General features: G+C 39.7%; 1 protein-coding gene across 1 annotated transcript; it reads left to right on the forward strand.

Moving 5' to 3' along the window:
* Positions 1-924: 924 nt before the first annotated feature.
* On the forward strand, positions 925-18,992 carry LOC107697488 (lethal(3)malignant brain tumor-like protein 3). The gene is made up of 6 exons (XM_016498296.1): positions 925-1,146; positions 2,364-2,468; positions 4,456-4,547; positions 14,187-14,341; positions 14,510-14,572; positions 17,658-18,992. The coding sequence occupies exons 2-6, from the start codon at positions 2,422-2,424 to the stop codon at positions 17,799-17,801; spliced, it is 501 nt and encodes a 166-aa protein (XP_016353782.1). The 5' UTR covers positions 925-1,146; positions 2,364-2,421; the 3' UTR covers positions 17,802-18,992.
* Positions 18,993-19,192: the final 200 nt, after the last annotated feature.

A 19,192-nucleotide genomic window follows, 5' to 3' on the forward strand; every position in this document is an offset into this window, starting at 1 on the left:
CCTATCTCCCAGGCCGGCCTATTCGGCGATGCAGTCGAGAGCTTTGCCCAACAGTTCTCGGCTGCCCAGAAGCAGACGGAGGCTATCAAGCACATCCTGCCCCGGCGGCCCGCTGCTGTTTTCACCCCGCCGCCAGCTGCAGCTGCTCCGCCTGCTCATCGCCAAGGGCGCCCAGCCCATAATTTAACATATTAATAATAAAATAAAACAATTATAGGATAATATTTAAATTAATTTTAAGCTATCTTGCAGCCCCCCTGGAGGATCACTGAGGCCCCCTAGTGGGCCGCGACTCCCCAGTTGAGAACCCCTGCTGTAGATGGTGAGTCTTTAGGAAAGCACGACCTGATCATCAGGTTCCTGAGGGGCGCGAGGAGACTAAATCCTCATCGCCCTAACCCCGTACCCTCTTGGGATCTTTTTTTGATCCCCCTTTTGAGCCGTTGCAGTCTGCAGAGCTGAGAACTCTGTCGATAAAGATAGTGCTCTTAACTGCGCTGGCCTCCATCAAGAGGGTAGGGGACCTGCTTGCATTTTCGGTCAACGAATCGTGCCTGAAATTCGGGCCAACTAACTCTCTCGTTATCCTGAGACCAGGATATGTGCCCAAGGTTCCCACCACACCTTTCAGGGATCAGGTGGTGAACCTGCAAGCGCTGCCCTCGGAGGAGGCAGACCCAGCCCTAGCTTTGCTGTGTCCCGTTCGCACTTTACACATATATGTGGACCGCACGCAGAGCTTTAGGACCTCAGAGCAGCTCTTCACCTGTTACGGAGGCCTGCAGAAGGGAAAGGCCTTGCACCCTCGGGTTGAGAGCACACTCAACAAGGAGTGTTGCTTCTTCCTGGGCGTACATATATGACAGATATATGTAGAGCTGTGGGCTGGGTGACACCAAACACGTTTGCTAGGTTTTATAGCCTTCATGTAGAGCCAGTGTCCTCTCGTGTACTCGCCTCGAGTAGCCAGTAAAACCAGAGGAACTGCTCGGTGTCTCGCTTGGTGCGCCATTCCCCTCTACAGACCGGATACGTGCGCTTATTCTGCTCTTCAGTTCAGTTCCCCACAAGGCGAACCCTGTGGAGTTCCTCCATCACCCTTGGCATCCAGACGTGGCGGAGCGTCCGGCATCAGGCCTAACACTTGTAAGTATGCCTGTTGGTTGACCCCTGTGCTAGGCTAGGTGTCCATATGTTGTGATCCCCACGGTGATCCCATGTGTGTATTCTTCCACGGTACGGTTCCCCTCTTGGTGAGCCCGTGTCTTTCCCTTGGCAGACTCCGCTCTGCTGTCCCTGACGGTGTTGCCTCCCTCCTAACTGGGCCGGAGCCTCCTCAGAGACATTCCATATGTTGTACTGCCCTTAATGCCCAGTCCATTTGTGTAATCTCCACATGATACCTCCCTGTGAGCAGGATGTGGATTCCGCAGCATCCCTGGAAAGGGTACGCTTTCCCAGTGTTATCCAATAAGTCTTACTGTATGGGTCTAGTAAAACAACAGTAATAGACTCTCTCCACGTAAGCCCTGTCCTATCTTCCGCCCCAGTTGCCACGGGGGGACCAGGTGGCTTACTAGGGCTTACAGCAGTAGTGGCGCTTTGTTAGGGATCCCAATTCGTCTGTCACCGATGTGACTCGGAGTGACCGACTGAAAGGGAACGTCTCGGTTACGTATGTAATCCTCGTTCCCTGAAGGAGGGAACGGAGACGTCCCGTCGCCACAGTTGCTGTACCAACGCGGGGCGCCGAGTCATTGGCTCAGCTCCTCAACAAAAACCTGAATATGCACCAGCTGCCTACTTATGTTCGCGTCGTGACGAGCAGCAGCTGGATGAAATTATCGCATGCCAATGTGCACTGGCTCGTTTAATTTACACTCGAAGATGATAGGGCTCTCAGACGAAATCCCAATTCGTCGGTCACTGATGTGACATCTCCGTTCCCTCCTTCAGGGAACGAGGGTTACATACGTAACCGAGACATTCACCATTACTAAATGAAGGCATTTTTGGTGCAAGAAACTTGAATAGCAAATAGTGGACACAAATGGAAAATAAATATAAAATCAAATGTCAAATTTGACATAAGTGTATAATATGGCCACTCAAATTATAATCTGGAATTTGAATTGGTGTACTTATTTGTTTATTTTAAGGTGAGCTCAGTGAAGTATAATTGAAGTGTAAATAAATTAGCATAAATCAGCATATTTGGACTTGATTTGCTTGTCAAAACCTGTCAGGCCCTGAACAGCACACCTGTGCTGTTTGAGATAAAGCGGAGGACTTTGTCACGTCTGGCATCTTTCACACCTTCAGTGATGTGTTCATTTATCACCGTCTCGCCTGTGTTTCTTCAGCAAACCCGTCACCTCTGCCCCATCACACCCGGAGAAACCCAGCACGGCAAGTGCTGCCATGGAAACGCCGCCAAAGAAGCCCGTTGGCACGGAGACCAAGCGAAGGTTAGGCTCAGTCACTCTCTTGGTGATTCATTTGGCATAAAAATTTAACTTTTATGTTGCTATTCTCATTAATGTAATAAAGTGAATATTATTAACTCTCTCCCTGCCAGTGTTTTGTTTAAAAAAAAGCTGCCAGCCACCGCCAACTTTTTTGATGGCTCCCAGAATATTTAGTTGTATATCTGAAGTTGTAAAATGCAATATGGCAAACGAAAGAACAGAGCCTCTGCTTTTCCCTAGTGAAAAATAAATATACTAATATGTATGTGAAATACATTTATTTCATGCTAAGTATACTCCAAATACATTTACATATTAAGTCTGCTAAATTGGAACAACTATGTTTGTGCTTAATGCACTTAATTTTGTGAAGTAGTGCTGAAGTCCATCTAAAGATATACTGAAGTATATTTGATTGTGCTGAAGTGGAACTATACTTCAGGTACACTTTAAATATCTTGCATTTAAAGACAGATATTATTCATAGATTATACAATCCTTATTAATAGTGATATTAAAACACATTTTAGTTTAGGCATAATATTAAGAAATGTGTGTTGTGCACAAGTAGTTCTCCAAATAAAGTTTAATTAAAATTTTTATATCAGTAAGTCTGGTATGTCAGTAAATTTGTTAATAGATTTGAACTATACTCAGTAGGAAATAAATGTATTTTAAATTTATTATTTTTTACTAGGGTTAATTAAAAAAAGAAACCTTTTTATTTTAGTCTAATGCATTCTTATCAGCACTTGAATGTGGGTAAGTTTAATAATAATAATAAATAAAAAAACGCAAGATGTTGAAAAAAAAAATCTGAGAAAATGGTGTTTGTGTCAAAGTTTTTGTCCGGATTGGATTCAGATCAATAATCAAAACATAGATGGAGTGAGTCAATTGCTTCCATCAGCACCCCCAAAAGCTTCACAGTCCGGAACCACTTCTTGGGTCAACAATTCATTCGGTAACGTTAGACGGTTGTAAAAGTGATGATTTTACAATTTAAATAATATAAGAAAAAGTAATTATGTATTATAGTAATGAGAATGAAATTGTTTTACATTGCCGTAATGAGAATGTCAGGGGGAAATGTGTTGACAAGATAATGTCACATTGCAATAAAACCTCCTAACAAAGACTTAATTGTCTATGCAAAAAATAAAAATAAAATAAACATCAGGTCTGGACGGATGCAGACTGCTGTCCTCTGACAAACACACACACACACACACACAGCTGTCCTTAACTCTGTCTAACAGGCTGATTCATTATTTACTCAGAGTAAAATGATTTTTCTCAGTTGTGTTGTTGACATAATGACCTGTTAGTCAACAAGCTTCATTTTCACCCAAACATATTGCTGCAAACTGTTGCGATGACTTAGGAAGGTCGTGCCATCGCTCACTATGTCACGACAGAGATGCTTTAAACAACATCTCTGAAGACACACGTTTATTTATTCTGAGATTGCATTTCTCCTGTTCAGCTGTTCACAAATATCCTTGAGAAATTTCTGTTCATTTTACCGAAAGGATTTGCATAATGAGCTTTATATTACACACAAAATATATGCAAAATCATACCTTGGCCATAAATACTTGTTAGGAATTGTGTGCAAAACATGCAGAATAGATGATCCTTATATGAGCTACAGTAGTCTTGCCCGACACACTGTGTAGTAAGCCATTCAGAGCTGCGGCTGCGTTCGAATTGGAATACTAGCTTGCTGCATACTGTGCAGTATATGCTTTATACCACCTACACAGTCTGATGTCACATGATGAGTGTTGTCCAGTTTTCATCTCGGAAAGAAAAACAGCTGTTCTCACATGCAGATCTGGGGTGTTGTAGTCAGTTTGTAGTTTGCAAACTATACACACTACATACAGAATAGTAAGAGTAGTATGGTAGTGCTCTATTCTGAACAGAGTTGCTGTCACATATCCCATCTGCCTGTGTGTCTTGCTCTGATGATGTTCTCCCTCAGGGTTGGTCGGCCCTGTAAAGTTCGGAAGGTCGAGGAGCTGCCGCAGGAAGAGGAAGTGGAGAGTGAGGTGTCATCAGTCACCGAAACCAAAGGTAGATCTACTCCACCCTCACTGTGTGTTCATATTATATTTGATTGTCACTTGGTGCATGTCAGGATTGAGCCTTGAAATGAAAACAAGAATTACAATCCTGTTTGACTGAAACCGAATCAGATTTATTGCAAAGTATGTTTACACACACTTCGTGACAGAAGCTTCAACAACTGCAGTAAACAACAATACACAGATAGTAAAAAGTAAAGACAAGTGAATAAAGAGGCATAAAGAGAAAAAAAAAAGATAAATGAGCAGCGTCGTTTAAAGTGGTTTTAATAAATGTGGTGATAGTTACTGTAATCACAAATCTAATAAAAGTATTGTAATAAAAATAAGAGAAATAAGATGTTCAAAGCCTGATGGTTTAAGTGTAAAACATGAAAAAACTACATGCCAATGAGGAAAAACACACATAAGAGTTCAGGACACACACAAAAAAAATTGGTTCTTCAGTGGTTCTTTGTGGTAGTTGAGGTGCTATATAGGTTCTTTGGGTCGTAATCATAGGGGAACCAATTTAAGTGCTATATAGCACCTATAAAGAACCTGTAATGGTTCTTCAGCGGTTCTTTGGGGTGGTTAAGGTGCTATATAGCACCATCTTTAAAGATATAGGTGCTATGTAGCACTTAAAGTGGTTCACCTGAACATGTAATAGTTCTTCAGCGGTTCTTTTGGGTGGTTAAGGTGCTATAGCACCATCTTTAAAAATATAGGTGCTCTGTAGCACTTGAAGTGGTTCCCCTATGATTACGAGTCAAAGAACCACTTTTAGTGCAATTTAGCACCATTTTTTTTTTTTTGAGTAACCAAATTACCCAATCTTGCTTCTGTTTTAAAGACATTTACTGTGTAATAATATCAAGAAGTGGGCAAACAGGTTTCATATACGAACATATGTAAAGTTTGAGGAAGTACTGCATTGAAAAAGTGGTAAACTAGAAATAAGATCTAAATTAACTGGTTTTGTTTAAGTCAGAAATATTATTTCACATCACCGAATCAACCTAAATACAACTATACCAAACAAAACAAATCTTTACGTGTTCACAGTAACAACTGCAGATTACCACGTTGTACAGTTTGTGAAGAACGCCCTCAGAATCGGTGTCTGAAGCATGAGAAACTCAATGTTGTGATTCACAGATGAGCTGAAATCATTTCAGTTCATCACAACTGCTCTATTTCTTTCTGTGATGACTCACTCCTTCTCTCTTTCTGCCTTCCTGTTTCTTGCTATGTCTCTTTCCAGAAGTATTGGTCTCACCTTCTTCTTCTATGGCTGGTTATCTAAAGGTTTAGTGGCAGACACTAATGAGGAAGAGGGCTGGACTCAAACCGCGGGTTCTTTGTTCCTCGGCTTAAAAGCTTTTTAACTTGGTCCGGTCACAGGCGTCAAAGACAGTCTGAGAATAAAAGATGCGAGAACCTCAGCTTCTGTACTTGGATGCGAGTGGTAATCTACCGGGGTTTGAGCCATGGATAATTGTAACGTGAGAAAAAATTATGAGGACGTTGAAGATCTCAACGGAGAAGATGTTTATTGCAGCATAGCAGTGACAAAGTAGAAAGCAGACAAGTAGAATCACTTTTTATCTTGCAACATTTTTTGCATTTATTCATTTATCAGGTGCTTTTATTTTATGTGACTTGCAAATGAGGAATACAACATAAGCGTTTCATCCTGAGGAGGCAGTAATAGAGTAGTTCTGCAATACAAAGGTTTTTATGTTCATAAAGTGAAGAGAGGTGAAATGTGCATTCTCTTGGGCTCATTAAAGACCAAAAGAAATGCTGCATTTTGAGTCATTTGCCGAGTTTTGGCTGAGGATTACTGTAGTAATGCAGTATAGGGATGACAAGAGTCCAGACGAGGAGTTGTGTATAAAAAGACTTGATCTTCTTGATGAATGCAAATCAGCACGACTGGGCTGCAGGGCTTGTGGATGCAACAGGTTGATGTGGCTTTGACTAGATACCCTGATGGATCTACCTGTGAAGCAGGACTCGGAGCAGCAGAGCGCAGTTGCTGTGATGTCCGGTGATAGGAGGATCTGGTGATTAATGGTGTCGCGAGCTGCTGGCGGATCCACAGAATGAGGACAGACAGTTTGGAGGCAGCTCCTGCAAGCCTTGGGGATTGTGTGGAGGTTTAGAGTGGGTTTTAAGCAGTGGAAGCCTGATTGAGTATTTTGGGGAAAAATGCCAGTGATGAAGATGTGTGTGAGTGTTGGCCAAAAACATTTGGACTGAACTGGCCAGGAGCAGGAGACTGTGTACACGTGTGAACATATTGATATGTGTGCACAGGGGTGTTTGCTTGAATATGCATATGGTTAATCCAGCCCTGCCCTGGAGTTAAACGAGACTGTGGAAGTTACTGAGTAAATGGCTCATTACCACTATGCAGTACATTCCCCATTATACATGCGTTGACATATTAAAAATAAAATGTTAAACTTATAAATTTTTTTCTTTTAGCACATAATCACAATTAGATGAGCCTGAGGGTGACCCAAAAATGGAAATTCTGATTGATAGTATTCAGTAATATTATCAATTTCACTGCACTGACACTATCGGAAGGGAACTAAATTTGAACTGAATTGAGCTGGACAATGACACTAACTTTGCAGCATCAACACTGTTAGTAAACTCAATTGAACTAAAGTGAGCTGCATAATGACACTATTATCTTCTGTAGAGCTGCTTTACAGCTAAATTGAATTTTTCATAATTGATTAATTTCAATTTGAATGTAATTTTACATTAACAGTTATTTTCCCATTTTCTTAATGTGAAGATGCTTTGAACCAATCTGTACCGTATAAAGCTCTATACAAATAAATGTGATTTGACTTTTGCACTGGCATCCCATAATGTATTCTGTGCTGAGAATGAAAAAGCACAGATACTCTTCCCGCAATAACGCAATTATATGAAACAAACACACTGCAGTGACAGTACCTGACATCTGCACTCTCTTTGCTGCTTCATTTGTCTTTTTGAGTTTCGCTTGTGAGTTTATGCAATTTTTCATTGGAATACACTGGAATGCATTAGAGGGTGATTTAGGAGAATTTGATCCAGGTCTAAAAGACTGCAAGAGCAAACACAGTATTGCCACTTAGATATCTAGATGTATTCAACAGCATGTTTTTATGAATTCTCTCGAGGAAGTGCATTTATGACAGCTAATGACATGGATAGAGCCATTATCAGAGACGATTACAGTGTTTATATAACAGGCATCAGATGGTGCCCACCGGCTATGTGCTCCACTAATTAATGTCAGAAAGTGAGCAACCATAGCCTCATAACTCTGCTGTGAATATTCAACCATTGACCTCTCTGGCTCACCACAGTGTCATTTAGAGAACTCTTTCAAAATGCCTGTACTTTAGTACAGGCATGTTTTCTTGAGAAGTCATGAAGGAGTGAATATAAGGGTGCTGTCACACTTGATCCGAACCTGAGTTTGATTGCTCCCCCTCCCCTAAGGGCTTTTATTAAATAATAAAACAAAAACTACCCTCATGGGGGAATACTCTGGAAAGGCAAGGCAAGATAGGGCAGGACAAGACAGAAGACACAACTAGAAACCAACAGTACCTTAGGAACTTTAGAGCGAACCCCAACACTAAACTATAACTAAACTAGACAGGAGTGCTGGAATCCAAACACCACAGTATGCACACATAACAAAGCACATATTATTGGAGGGACCAGGGAGGATCCGGTGCATCGGGAGTCCTAGTGGATGGCCAGGGCAGAGCCGGAGGGACAGACCATGGTTAGCTTCGGTGGGTCAGGAACAGTGTTGGGCAAGTTACTCTGGAAATGTGATTAAATTACTGATTACTGATTACTCCTTTTAAAAGTAATCAAGTTACTGTTATGATTAATTTATTTCAAAAGTAGTTAGTTACATTACTAGTTATGCTACTTTTTTTTCTGTACATCCATGAAATTGACATGTAATAGTAAGTTTTGTGTCACCTAGCCACAACAACGCTTCCGATAAATATTTGTTATTAAAGCATCAACAATCACAAACCACTTTTATTTTTAACTAAATGCTAGCAGCGTACGGCTGCTGCGTACATGGTTTGGCATGGAAGAATGCCAGGAAAGAGCGCTCCCTTTATCTCAATTCACAAAACTCTGTTATAACACAATAAATGTATGCATAATGTCTGCAATTCGTGTGTTATAATGAGAGGATTCGTGAGCACGCAAATTGCAGCACTGCGCAGGAACTCCAGCGTTTTGAACGGTGAGTGGATTCTAACACCTCTGACTGGGCAATGCGTTCCAGAAATCGACATTGCTCAACGCTGCAAACACATGTTATAACAGAAACTCTGCCTATGCTTGCGCTTGTTAATCGTTTTTGTTTTATATTAGTTGTTCTTGTTGCTTTTGTGCAATGGATGAATAACAATTTATTTGTTTTTAGATATTTTATGTTTATATATGTCTATTTTGCGGGAGTCCTGCGAATCATTTTATTCTCCCGCATCCCGCACACACACGAGTCTCTACGCACTCAATCATCAACTCTTGTCCCGCACCGCCCTCTGTTGTGTTGGGTCCAGCAGGAGTGCAGGTCTCTAATCCACTGGCTCTGGACTCGACGGTAGAAGCTGATGCATTGCTCTCCAAGCTGGTTCTTTCTCAAGAAGTTTTACTGTGCCGTGCTGCCCTTTCAGGTGTTTTCAATTGGATGTGGAGTTTTTCGTGGTTGAAAGGTTTTCTTCTTCCACATAGGCTAATTGAAAATGCACAATAAGGTTCTTGCCTTTGATAGAAATAAATAGCTATTGAACGCATGCTTTTCTCTGACCATGCTGAGTTTTTCGTTGGTAGTATCCGCCTCGCAGGTGCTTACCTGTCAAGCATGCTGCGTGTGTTACACCCTCTTTACAATCAAACGTGTCCATGTTTACAGAGAAAAAACAATGGAAAAGCAGCGCAAGTGAGTAAAAAACCTGTAACTACTGTATGTCTGATATTTCATGTTTGCATGACAGGCTGAAAGCTGCTGTTGTTTTTACAGGACATTTATAGTTAATAATAGTCTACTTGTGTTAAAAATCGAGAGTCGGTCAAACGTTCTGAAAAAAACAAGATTTAAATATTTTACACAGCCCTACTGGCAAGGCAAGGTAGGATATGGCAGGACAGGACACAACACAAGGTGGTGTGATCGGGAGGAACCAGGGAGTATCCAGTGGGTTGGGAGTCCTGGTGAACAGCCAGGGTGGAGCCGGAGTGACTGACCATGGAGGCTCCGGTGGGTTGGGAACCCCACTGGAGTTGTCAGGGTGGTGCCAGTGGGACAGACCATGATGGCTCCAGGAGATTAGGAACCCCCACAGATGGCTAGGGTAAAGCCAGAGGAGGGCAGAACCTGGACTCCAGGACTGTAATGGATTCTGGGACTGCCTCTGTGGGTGTGACAGGGAGAGCGGGCTGCAAAATAAAACAAAACCTACTCCATAAGGGGAAATACTAGTCAAGTCAAGTAACCTTTATTTATATAGCGCTTTTAACAATACAGATTGTGACAAAGCAGCTTTACAGTATCAAATAGGAAAATAGTGTGTCAATAATGCAAAAGGACAATAGTAAACACTCAATTTTCAGTTAAAGGCAGTTCATCATTGAATTCAGTGATGTCATCATCCAGCTCAGTTCAGTTTAAATAGTATCTGTGCAATCAAGTCAACGATATCACTGGACATTAAGTGTCCCCAACTAAGCAAGCCAGAGGCGACAGCGGCAAGGAACCAAAACTCCATCGGTGACAGAATGGAGAAAAAACCTTGGGAGAAACCAGGCTCAGTCGGGGGGCCAGTTCTCCTCTGACCAGATGAAACCAGCAGTTCAATTCCAGGCTGCAGAAAAGTCAGATTGTGCAGAGGACTCTTCTGGTTCCTGTGGTCTTGTCCCGATGGCCGTCTAGGAGACAAGGTCTTCACTGGAGATCTGTCTCTGGGGCTCATCTAGTTGTCCTGGTCTCCGCTGATATTCAGGGCTGTCGAGGTCATCTCTAGGTGCTGATTCACCATCTGATCTGGATACAGACTGGATCTGGTGGCTACGGTGACCTCGGAATAAGAAAGAAACAGACTAATATAGCGTCTGCTATAGCATATATGCCATTCTTCTTAGGTTGTAACAAGTACATTGGGTGTTATGGGAAGTGTTCCCAGTTCCGGTTGACCTAATTGATGCAGCCTAAAATTCCTTTAATGGATTTGAAATTAGAAACATATTAGTGTGTTATGTGTAAGCCAGGTTAAAGAGGTGGGTCTTTAATCTAGATTTAAACTGACAGAGTGTGTCTGCCTTCCGAACAATGTTAGGTAGGTTATTCCAGAGTTTGGGCGCTAAATAGGAAAAGGATCTGCCGCCCGCAGTTGATTTTGATATTCTAGGTATTATCAAATTGTTTTGAGAACACAGCGGTTGTGGAGGACTATAATGTGATTAAAAGGATTATAAAGAGCTCGCTCAAGTACTGAGGTGCTAAACCATTCAGGGCTTTATAAGTAATTAGCAAGATTTGAAAATCTATAGGACGAATAGGGAGCCAGTGCAGTGTTGACAGAACCGGGCTAACATGGTCATACTTCCTGGTTCTAGAAAGAACTCTAGCTGTAATACTACAGCAAGTCAAGACATGATATGGCAGGACAGGACACAGCACAACTGGGAACCAACAGGATCTCGGAAACATTAGTTCAAACCCCGAGACTAAACTGAAACTAAACTAGACAGGAGTGCTGGGGTCCGAACGCCACGCTCCGCACACACAATATATCACACGGACCAGAGAGCACACAACCCAAACACGCCCTTTGGTGGAGGGCAATGTTGGTGTTGGTGGGAGGGATCATGGAGGCTCTGGTGGGTCAGGAACTCCAGCAGATGGCCAGAGCGAAGCCCTAGGAGGGCAGAATTCTGAGACTGAGACAAAACAAAACTATGGGTAGTGGTTCCTAACTAGGTTCCTGGACCCCCACCCCCCCAACAATGCACATTTGCATGTCTTCACGCTTTGCCACACCAGACTTGTTGCGGGCCTCTGTGTCTACTGGCACTCTGAGTTTTAGGGTGTCACTGGCCATTTGTCACACCTGTTTACATCAAGTCCTACCAATTTCAATTCCTATATCAAGTGTCATATAGAGAAGGTGTGCTTCCAAGAAGACAAAAATACAAGCATACAAAGCTCCTACAGACTAAAAGCACAGCATCCGGACAGGACCCAAATGATGTGCTTAGTCTCTTGTCCAATCATGGCATTTTATAAAAGCAATATGCTACTCAAGGCCATACACTTGAGTATTATACCAAAGTTAAGAGGGTTCCTATTGTGCTTAACCACCTTACATGTGTTAACATCACTGTAATACTGCGTTACCACACCTTGGCTAATTTGTAGAACCTCACAATTGACTTCTTATTTGATATATGTGCAGACTGACTTCGTCTCTGAATCTAATAGTTCTTTATTGCCATTGTATTGAGAAAAACACGTGTTCTGTTTCTTTTTGTTTGCACTTCAAAGAAGGGCTCTGTCAGAGTGAATTAGCCATGAAAGGCAGACAGTGGAGAAGGGTGTTATCTCTCGTCAACGCTGTGCATGCCACTCTAAAGTGCGATTTCAAGTTTTCCTTTCTCTTTGGAGTGTTACAAGCTGTTCGTGAATAGATAATATCCCTAAAGTTGCAAAGACTAAAGTCTCAAACCCAAAGAGATATTCTTTATAAAGATATTCTTAGATATTCTTTATAAAAGTTAAGACTTGTCCACGCCTTGTTTAAACACGCCCCCACATGTCTACGTCACTGTGTGGGAAGATTTGCATAACGCCGCCCAAATGTTCATGCAAAGAAAGAAGGCGTAACTTTGATGCTCGCTGTAGTATTGTTGCCGCCGCCATGTCGTGAAGACGCTGTGTGTTTCGTTGTGAAAGCGAAACTACTTTGTTTGGTCTTCCAAAAGAGGACACGACTAGAAATCAGTGGTTAAGTTGTATTTACAACACTGTTCCAGAACAGTATGGTAAGGGCGTAACATTTCTGTCACACGCTTGAGGTATTCGGCCAATCACAACGCACTGGATAGCTGGCCAATCACAGCACACCTCGCTTTTCAGACCGATGAGCTTTGTAAAAATCGACCCGTTTCAGAAAGGCGGGGCATAGACGAGAAACAATAATGTACATTATGTGGAAAATGTGTTTTTTGAACCTTAAACCGCATAAACACATTTCACAGCAACGTCATATGACCCCTTTAAACTACATCACTACATAGTTTTGTATTGCTTTTAATCTACCTTTATAATTATATTATAATATTATTTAAAGTAATTAATCAGTTAAAATGAGTCTTTAGTTGCAATTTGTTGTATTTTTTTGTAACAAACTTAGTATCCATTATTTTCACTGGGATTGGTACTGAACACTGAGATTGGTATTGTGTTAACATTGCTAGAAATGATTCTGTGTGTCAGCTAATCAGTATGATTAAACATAAATTACATTCTTTATGATTTAATGGAGACTGCACCCATTAGTCCAGACAAGCATAAATTTTAACATGTATAAAGAGTGTATAGGAGTATACCTACATTTACATTTATACATTACATTAATAAATTAACGCTGATGCTTTTATTCAAAGGGACTTACAACAGAGCTGTGAGAGTTGGTCTGCAACATACATGTAACATAAGACACAAGTAGCTTTTGGGCTTTGTGCACAATATTTTGCCAACCCATTTATGTGTAGTATATTGTGACCATATTAGGTATTGTCAACATTAATGGATGTTAATTATTAATATCTTTTATATTTAACTGTGGACTCTAATTTCTGCCTAAAGCTGTAATAATGATAGCATTTTTCTCTAACAATGATACAGCAAAAACAGTGCAGTAAGTATTATAAAAAAAGAGTTAAATTCATTACTCGACAAAAGGAAAACAACCTTTATTAATGTTACTTGGAAATGCATAATAAACCTACTTCAGCTCTGAAATCACTTTGTTCTTTTATCCACCTTGTTAGCCAATGTGCAAATGTTCACCTAGTGTCTAAAATCAAGCCTTTGTTTTTGTTGTTGTTGTTCATTTCTGTGGGCTCCAGATGTAATGTGCATTACAGTTGTCAGTGTTACTTTATACTGCATATTTATCTATATTTGCTTCAGCCTATACCCCATACAGCTGTCTCATACTGAACCGATTACTCAAATCTATCAGTTACTGTATATCTCTGTTATTTATGTTCCAACCAGAGTTTTAATATCTTACCAGTATTGCAGAGTTTACTCCTGTATTATAAAGACATATTTTTGTCTCACTTCAAATTGAATATTTATCTGTTCCTATGATATGTTCCTAACAATTGTTTTTAGTTTTAGTGTTTTTTTGGACACAATAGCTTAATATTTATCAGCCATAACATAATAATAATAATGATTGGCTTATGGATTTCAGCTAGAAATATTATCATATTCCTAATTTATGCAATTGTATAATTTCCCTATATATTCCAAAACATTGTCTTTTACTATGGAATTGACTCTCTCTCTCTCTCTCTCTGTTTCTCTCAGAGCTGACTCTACAGCAGGCTTTGCACCAGTCTGTATTTATGCCGTGTTCCAGCCCATCTCCCAGCATGCCTCACTGCTGGGATCAGCACAGCAAGCTCCTTCCAACAGTGGCAGGCATCACGGCCAGTAAAGTGGCAGCGTGGAGCGTGGATGAGGTACACAGAGCTCCCGTGTGCATCTGCATTTCCCACTTGCTATTCAAATTCAAGACAATTATGCTTTGTTGAATTAATGCAAGTTTTTTTTTTAGGTCAGTTGATTTGTTTTGGGCTCGGTTATCTTCAGCTGTTGCACCTCCTCTAATCCTCATTGTTATTCTGCAGGTGATCGAGTTTATCCAGGGACTTCCAGGCTGCAAGGAGCAAGTGCGCACCTTCAGAGAGGAGGTAAATTATTCCCTTTAATCACGAGTGGAATCAGAACGACTGAATCCTATGAGAAATATTTAACTAGTCCTCCATCATGAGGTTTGGCAGCCGGAGTAACTGAAGCATTTTAGGAACAGAATATAATGCATAAGGAAGAGAGCATGGGGCATGATGGGATATGTGAGGAGATCTCATTTAAACCATTTATAAGCATGTCAAGTCATCCCACGTCACAGCATCATGCTTGTTTACTGCTAGCAAGAATGTTAAAGAGGTCAGGGCTGCTGCTTTAGATAATTCTGCTCTCTGAGCTGATGTCTGTCTGATCTTCTGCTCTTATTTCCCATCTCTCTCTCCTCATGTTCGCTTCTGTGTCTTGTCCTGTGTTTTCTAATTATATTTGCAAATGGGAACTGCATTAATGAGTCCTGTCATACATTGGGGTGTAAATGTCTCAGAGCACTGGTGAATATCATTCTACTTTGTGTTCTTTTATATTATGAAACAGTTTGTTTTATAATATAAAATGCTGATATTTATTAAAACAGCACTGGGATGTTTTACATATCTCTGTTCTGCTTATGGCATTTAGGCGAAATAAGTGGTAATATTATGTTACTTAACATTAACTTCCTGTTTATTGAACTGTTGGTTAAAATCAATGTCACAGTATTGGCATGAGTTTAATTACCTGCAGCCAATCCATTTCACACACATGACCGATTGTGAAAATGTTTTAATTGCATGCAACAGTTTAAAATATATAATATTAGCATAACAGTTTGAGTTTAAAATTGCATTTCACATGCATTTCTGAATGTCTTAGTATCTGTTATGTGCCCTTTTTAATCAATGGCAGCAGCACTCGAAATGTCTTGGATACTTGATTTGTGAAATAGAAATTTGCAGAATCTTTCCTTTTCTGTCATAACCATTATTTGTTTTCCGACTGTAAAATTTCTAACATGTTGTTTATTTCCAGGCCCCAGACTTAGACTTTTGAAGCCCATGAACATTTATCTTATAAGATGACAGCAGCTTTGGATTTACTGAGATTGCACTTGTCTCACATAATCACCCATTCCATTCAGTCATTGTGCTGTGATCTCATTAGATTTATTGCAGTGGTCTATCTAGTGTTCACTCCTCCCAACTGAACCTTTAAGTTGAAAGCACCACTTAAATCTTCATTTAAAACACTGTGTCTATGTTAAAAGTGAAAAACATCAGTCGTGGTGCAGGTGAAGCAGCTGGATGTAGTCTACACTAGATATGTCAATGAGTAATATGTAAGCTTGAAGATATCCTACCTTATTACACGACTCTGTGGAATGCTTAATTCTGATTGGTCAGTCGCGACATTCCGAGGTATGTTATTCCGCGATAACAACTGGTAAAAGGCTCATCCGGTTAACTGCAGTCGGCGCTATACGCTTGCTTGGAATAGTTTTTGTTTGTGGATGCTTTGTGTTCGCTTAGCTAATAAAATATTAATACTCAAAACAATATTATGTACAATTATTAAATTATGTCATTTTGGTATAGCGGACTTGCTCTCTCGTTTCATACAAATGCAGTTGATGCCAATTGTTTTGTACACTGTAATGGATTATAAGATAACTAACAAACTGGTACGATTTTTTCTTCAGCTGCTTTCTTTACGGAAGTTTTGCGTTCAAATAATTTAACTCCGAATCGAGCAACCATGTAATAAGTGGGATAATGTACATCCCGCTGGTTGTCATCGCTGAATAACCCCATAAAAGTGCTGATCACCCTGTCGGGGGTTATTCTGCGATAACAACCAGCTGTATGTGCATTATCCCTCACTGAAATCATAGCTAATTTTCAGTGGAAATCCAGTGGTGTAAAAATGGTGTAACAAGGCACTTCCAGTGTGAACAGATCTGCTTATTATAATGGGAGGATGTGGTTTGTCATTGCTAGGAACAGATGCAATGGTGTTCCTAATTATAGGCTAAAACAAGAGTTCTCCTGTTAGCGTAGTTTAAACGTCATCGGCACCTGAGTACCCTGGGTTCCCTCCAGATCTTCCTATGGGTTTTTTTATAATGGGGTTTTTCCATTATAACAATAACAATAATGTTCCAATAAAACAAGGTCTGAGGTAAATATAAATTAAAGGCGTCATATGATGCAATTTCAAGTTTTCGTTATGTCGTTATGTTTATTTTTAAAAACATATGTTTGTTATAAGTAACTACATAAGAACGTTTGGGGGTTGAGTTTGTGTAATTTACGGTGACATCAAAACGTCCAAATATCATCTGTTTGTGTTTATCACAGACCTCATTTTACACATAAATTAGACAAAACCCATTATAAAAGCCCAGAGGAAGCTCTTGAGGAAACCTGTGGTGAATTAGTATTATTATTACTTTTAGATCACCTTTATTGCCATTTCACTTGGAGTTCATCTTTAAAAACATTAATATCTTAATTATTTAATTATATAAACTTGAATACATTTCAAAATAAACATAAATGTGTCATTCTGCACATTATAATATTATGGTGCTGGTGTTCATTTTAATTTATTTACACAAATGATCATTTTAATATTGTCCAGTTATTGTTTATCATCCATAACATATAAAATAATTATCAACTTCTTGTGTCAGACAGAATTTTAATATGGTGCATCTGTAATTATCTGATCTTTTGGATTGTGTCTATGAAGATCAAAATATGAAGAGAAAATAAGCATTTAGGACATGAAGCACCTTTCATTTATGCAGTATTTTAATTGCTGGATTATACAAATCAATACATTATTATTATCATTTAAAATATAAGACATTTTCCACTGTATTTCAATTTTCATATTTTCAAATGACTATATGGTGATATAAAATCCCCGGATTTCATACAATGCCAAATGTCTCTGTTTGTGAACAGAAATGAGATGTTTGTTCTGTTGCATGAATTTCATCAAGCAGTAGTTTAGGACATTCTGTTTTAACACTGTTGTAGAGCAAAACACCTAGAAATTACACTGAATCAAAGAATTGCACAGGAAATGCATCTTCTTCTCTGACAGCTGTGCATGTTTATCTGCTGATTTGTTGTTGTTTGGTTTCAGCAAATTGATGGCGAGGCCTTCCTCTTATTGACTCAGGTGGACCTGGTGAAGATCCTCAGCATTAAACTAGGGCCGGCTCTCAAAATATACAACTCTATACTAATGTTTAAGACCACAGAAAACTCTGCCTGCAACGAACTCTGACCAGACAGACCGACAGCCAAGAGAGTTCAGAACTGCTTCAGTCAAAGGGCTCATCATGAAGATTCATACAGTACACACCACACTATTATGCATGACCAACACGATGTAGATAATGTCCGAATGAGCAGGTTAAACACATATAATGACATTCAGAATTCATTCAGACAGACAGCACAAGAACGTCTCTGCGCTGTCAGTAATAATCATATTTGTACGCACTTATTAACTCACAAGATGATTTCATGTAGTCCCCTTTCATCATAGTGTCGGGGAGAATGTATATTTTACTGAGGAGTTATGGGAGCTAAATTCAGGTGCTAAACGAATGCAGTTACATGCACTGAAGAGCCGCACAATGTCTGCTTTTGATTCTCGTTGTTTCCGTTACAACTCCTTTAATTCATAGCTGTAGATAATTTAAGTGTTTGGAAAGGTTTCTGGATGGAGGACTAGCAGAATGGGGTTGAATATCCGAGCATTAGATAAACACACGGATCCTCTTTGATTGTTTGTTTCCAGTGTGCTGTGATGCCATATTAATGCATCATGCCACAGTCCTTCATTACGGTTACAGTCATGGATTTTATGAGTGGAGACTAAAGTAGTAGGGTAGTGCTCTTTCTTTATTTGTTTTGATACAATGGATGTAGAAATGGAGAACGGAGAGTAAAACTACACTCAAGGCACAAATAATAATTGTGAGAGCCATATTGGTATTTTGTAATAGAATGTAACTTAATATTCAGAATGCCTTCGTGTGCACAGTGTAAGAAGAAAAGTGTCATTTTTCATTAATATACAAACGTGAGTATTCATTTTATTTCTGTTGCTGAGGTATGCAGCATTAAAAATACATGAAATTTCCCATCTATTTATTTAAGTTTAATACGTTGACTATTTAAAAAACAATGTGCTGAACACGTCATTGTGGACATGTATGTTAACAAACCTAAACAGTTTGTGTTGAAATGCTGTTTTTACTCACTTTTTAAAATGAGTAAACTCACTGCACTCGGCTGGATGATTTCCCATATTCAAAACTCATTTATCATGTCAATTTTCTTCATGCCACTAGAGCATATAATGAACTGTTAGTTTGGGGATTTCAAATTTAAATATAAAATGTGTAAATAAGCAATGGTTTAGAGTGGAAGTGCAGAAACCAGTGGATGGACTACTAAACTTCACTGTAATTCATTTGCAAATAAACTTGCTGATTGAATGGTCTTCGTCAACACAATTGTCTTTTTAATGATTGCATGATTAATATTATAATGTGCCATTTATTTTATTGCTGGTTTATTATTTGATAACATTTGCATACGATAATGCAGTATACCTCTTTAATTGATTTCTTGACTCCTGTTTCAAAATAGTGGGTAATGTTTTAA

The sequence above is a fragment of the Sinocyclocheilus anshuiensis genome, unplaced genomic scaffold (assembly GCF_001515605.1).
Source record: "Sinocyclocheilus anshuiensis isolate Anshui unplaced genomic scaffold, SAMN03320099.WGS_v1.1 scaffold1452, whole genome shotgun sequence".
Classification (NCBI taxonomy): Eukaryota; Metazoa; Chordata; class Actinopteri; order Cypriniformes; family Cyprinidae; genus Sinocyclocheilus; species Sinocyclocheilus anshuiensis.

Coding starts and splice junctions, on each gene's coding strand:
- LOC107697488 (XM_016498296.1), top strand. CDS start 2,422: ATGGAAACGCCGCCAAAGAAGCCCGTTGGCACGGAGACCAAGCGAAG. Junction 4,548..14,186: donor ATCAGTCACCGAAACCAAAG/GTAGATCTACTC, acceptor TGTTTCTCTCAG/AGCTGACTCTACAGCAGGCT. Junction 14,342..14,509: donor CAGCGTGGAGCGTGGATGAG/GTACACAGAGCT, acceptor GTTATTCTGCAG/GTGATCGAGTTTATCCAGGG.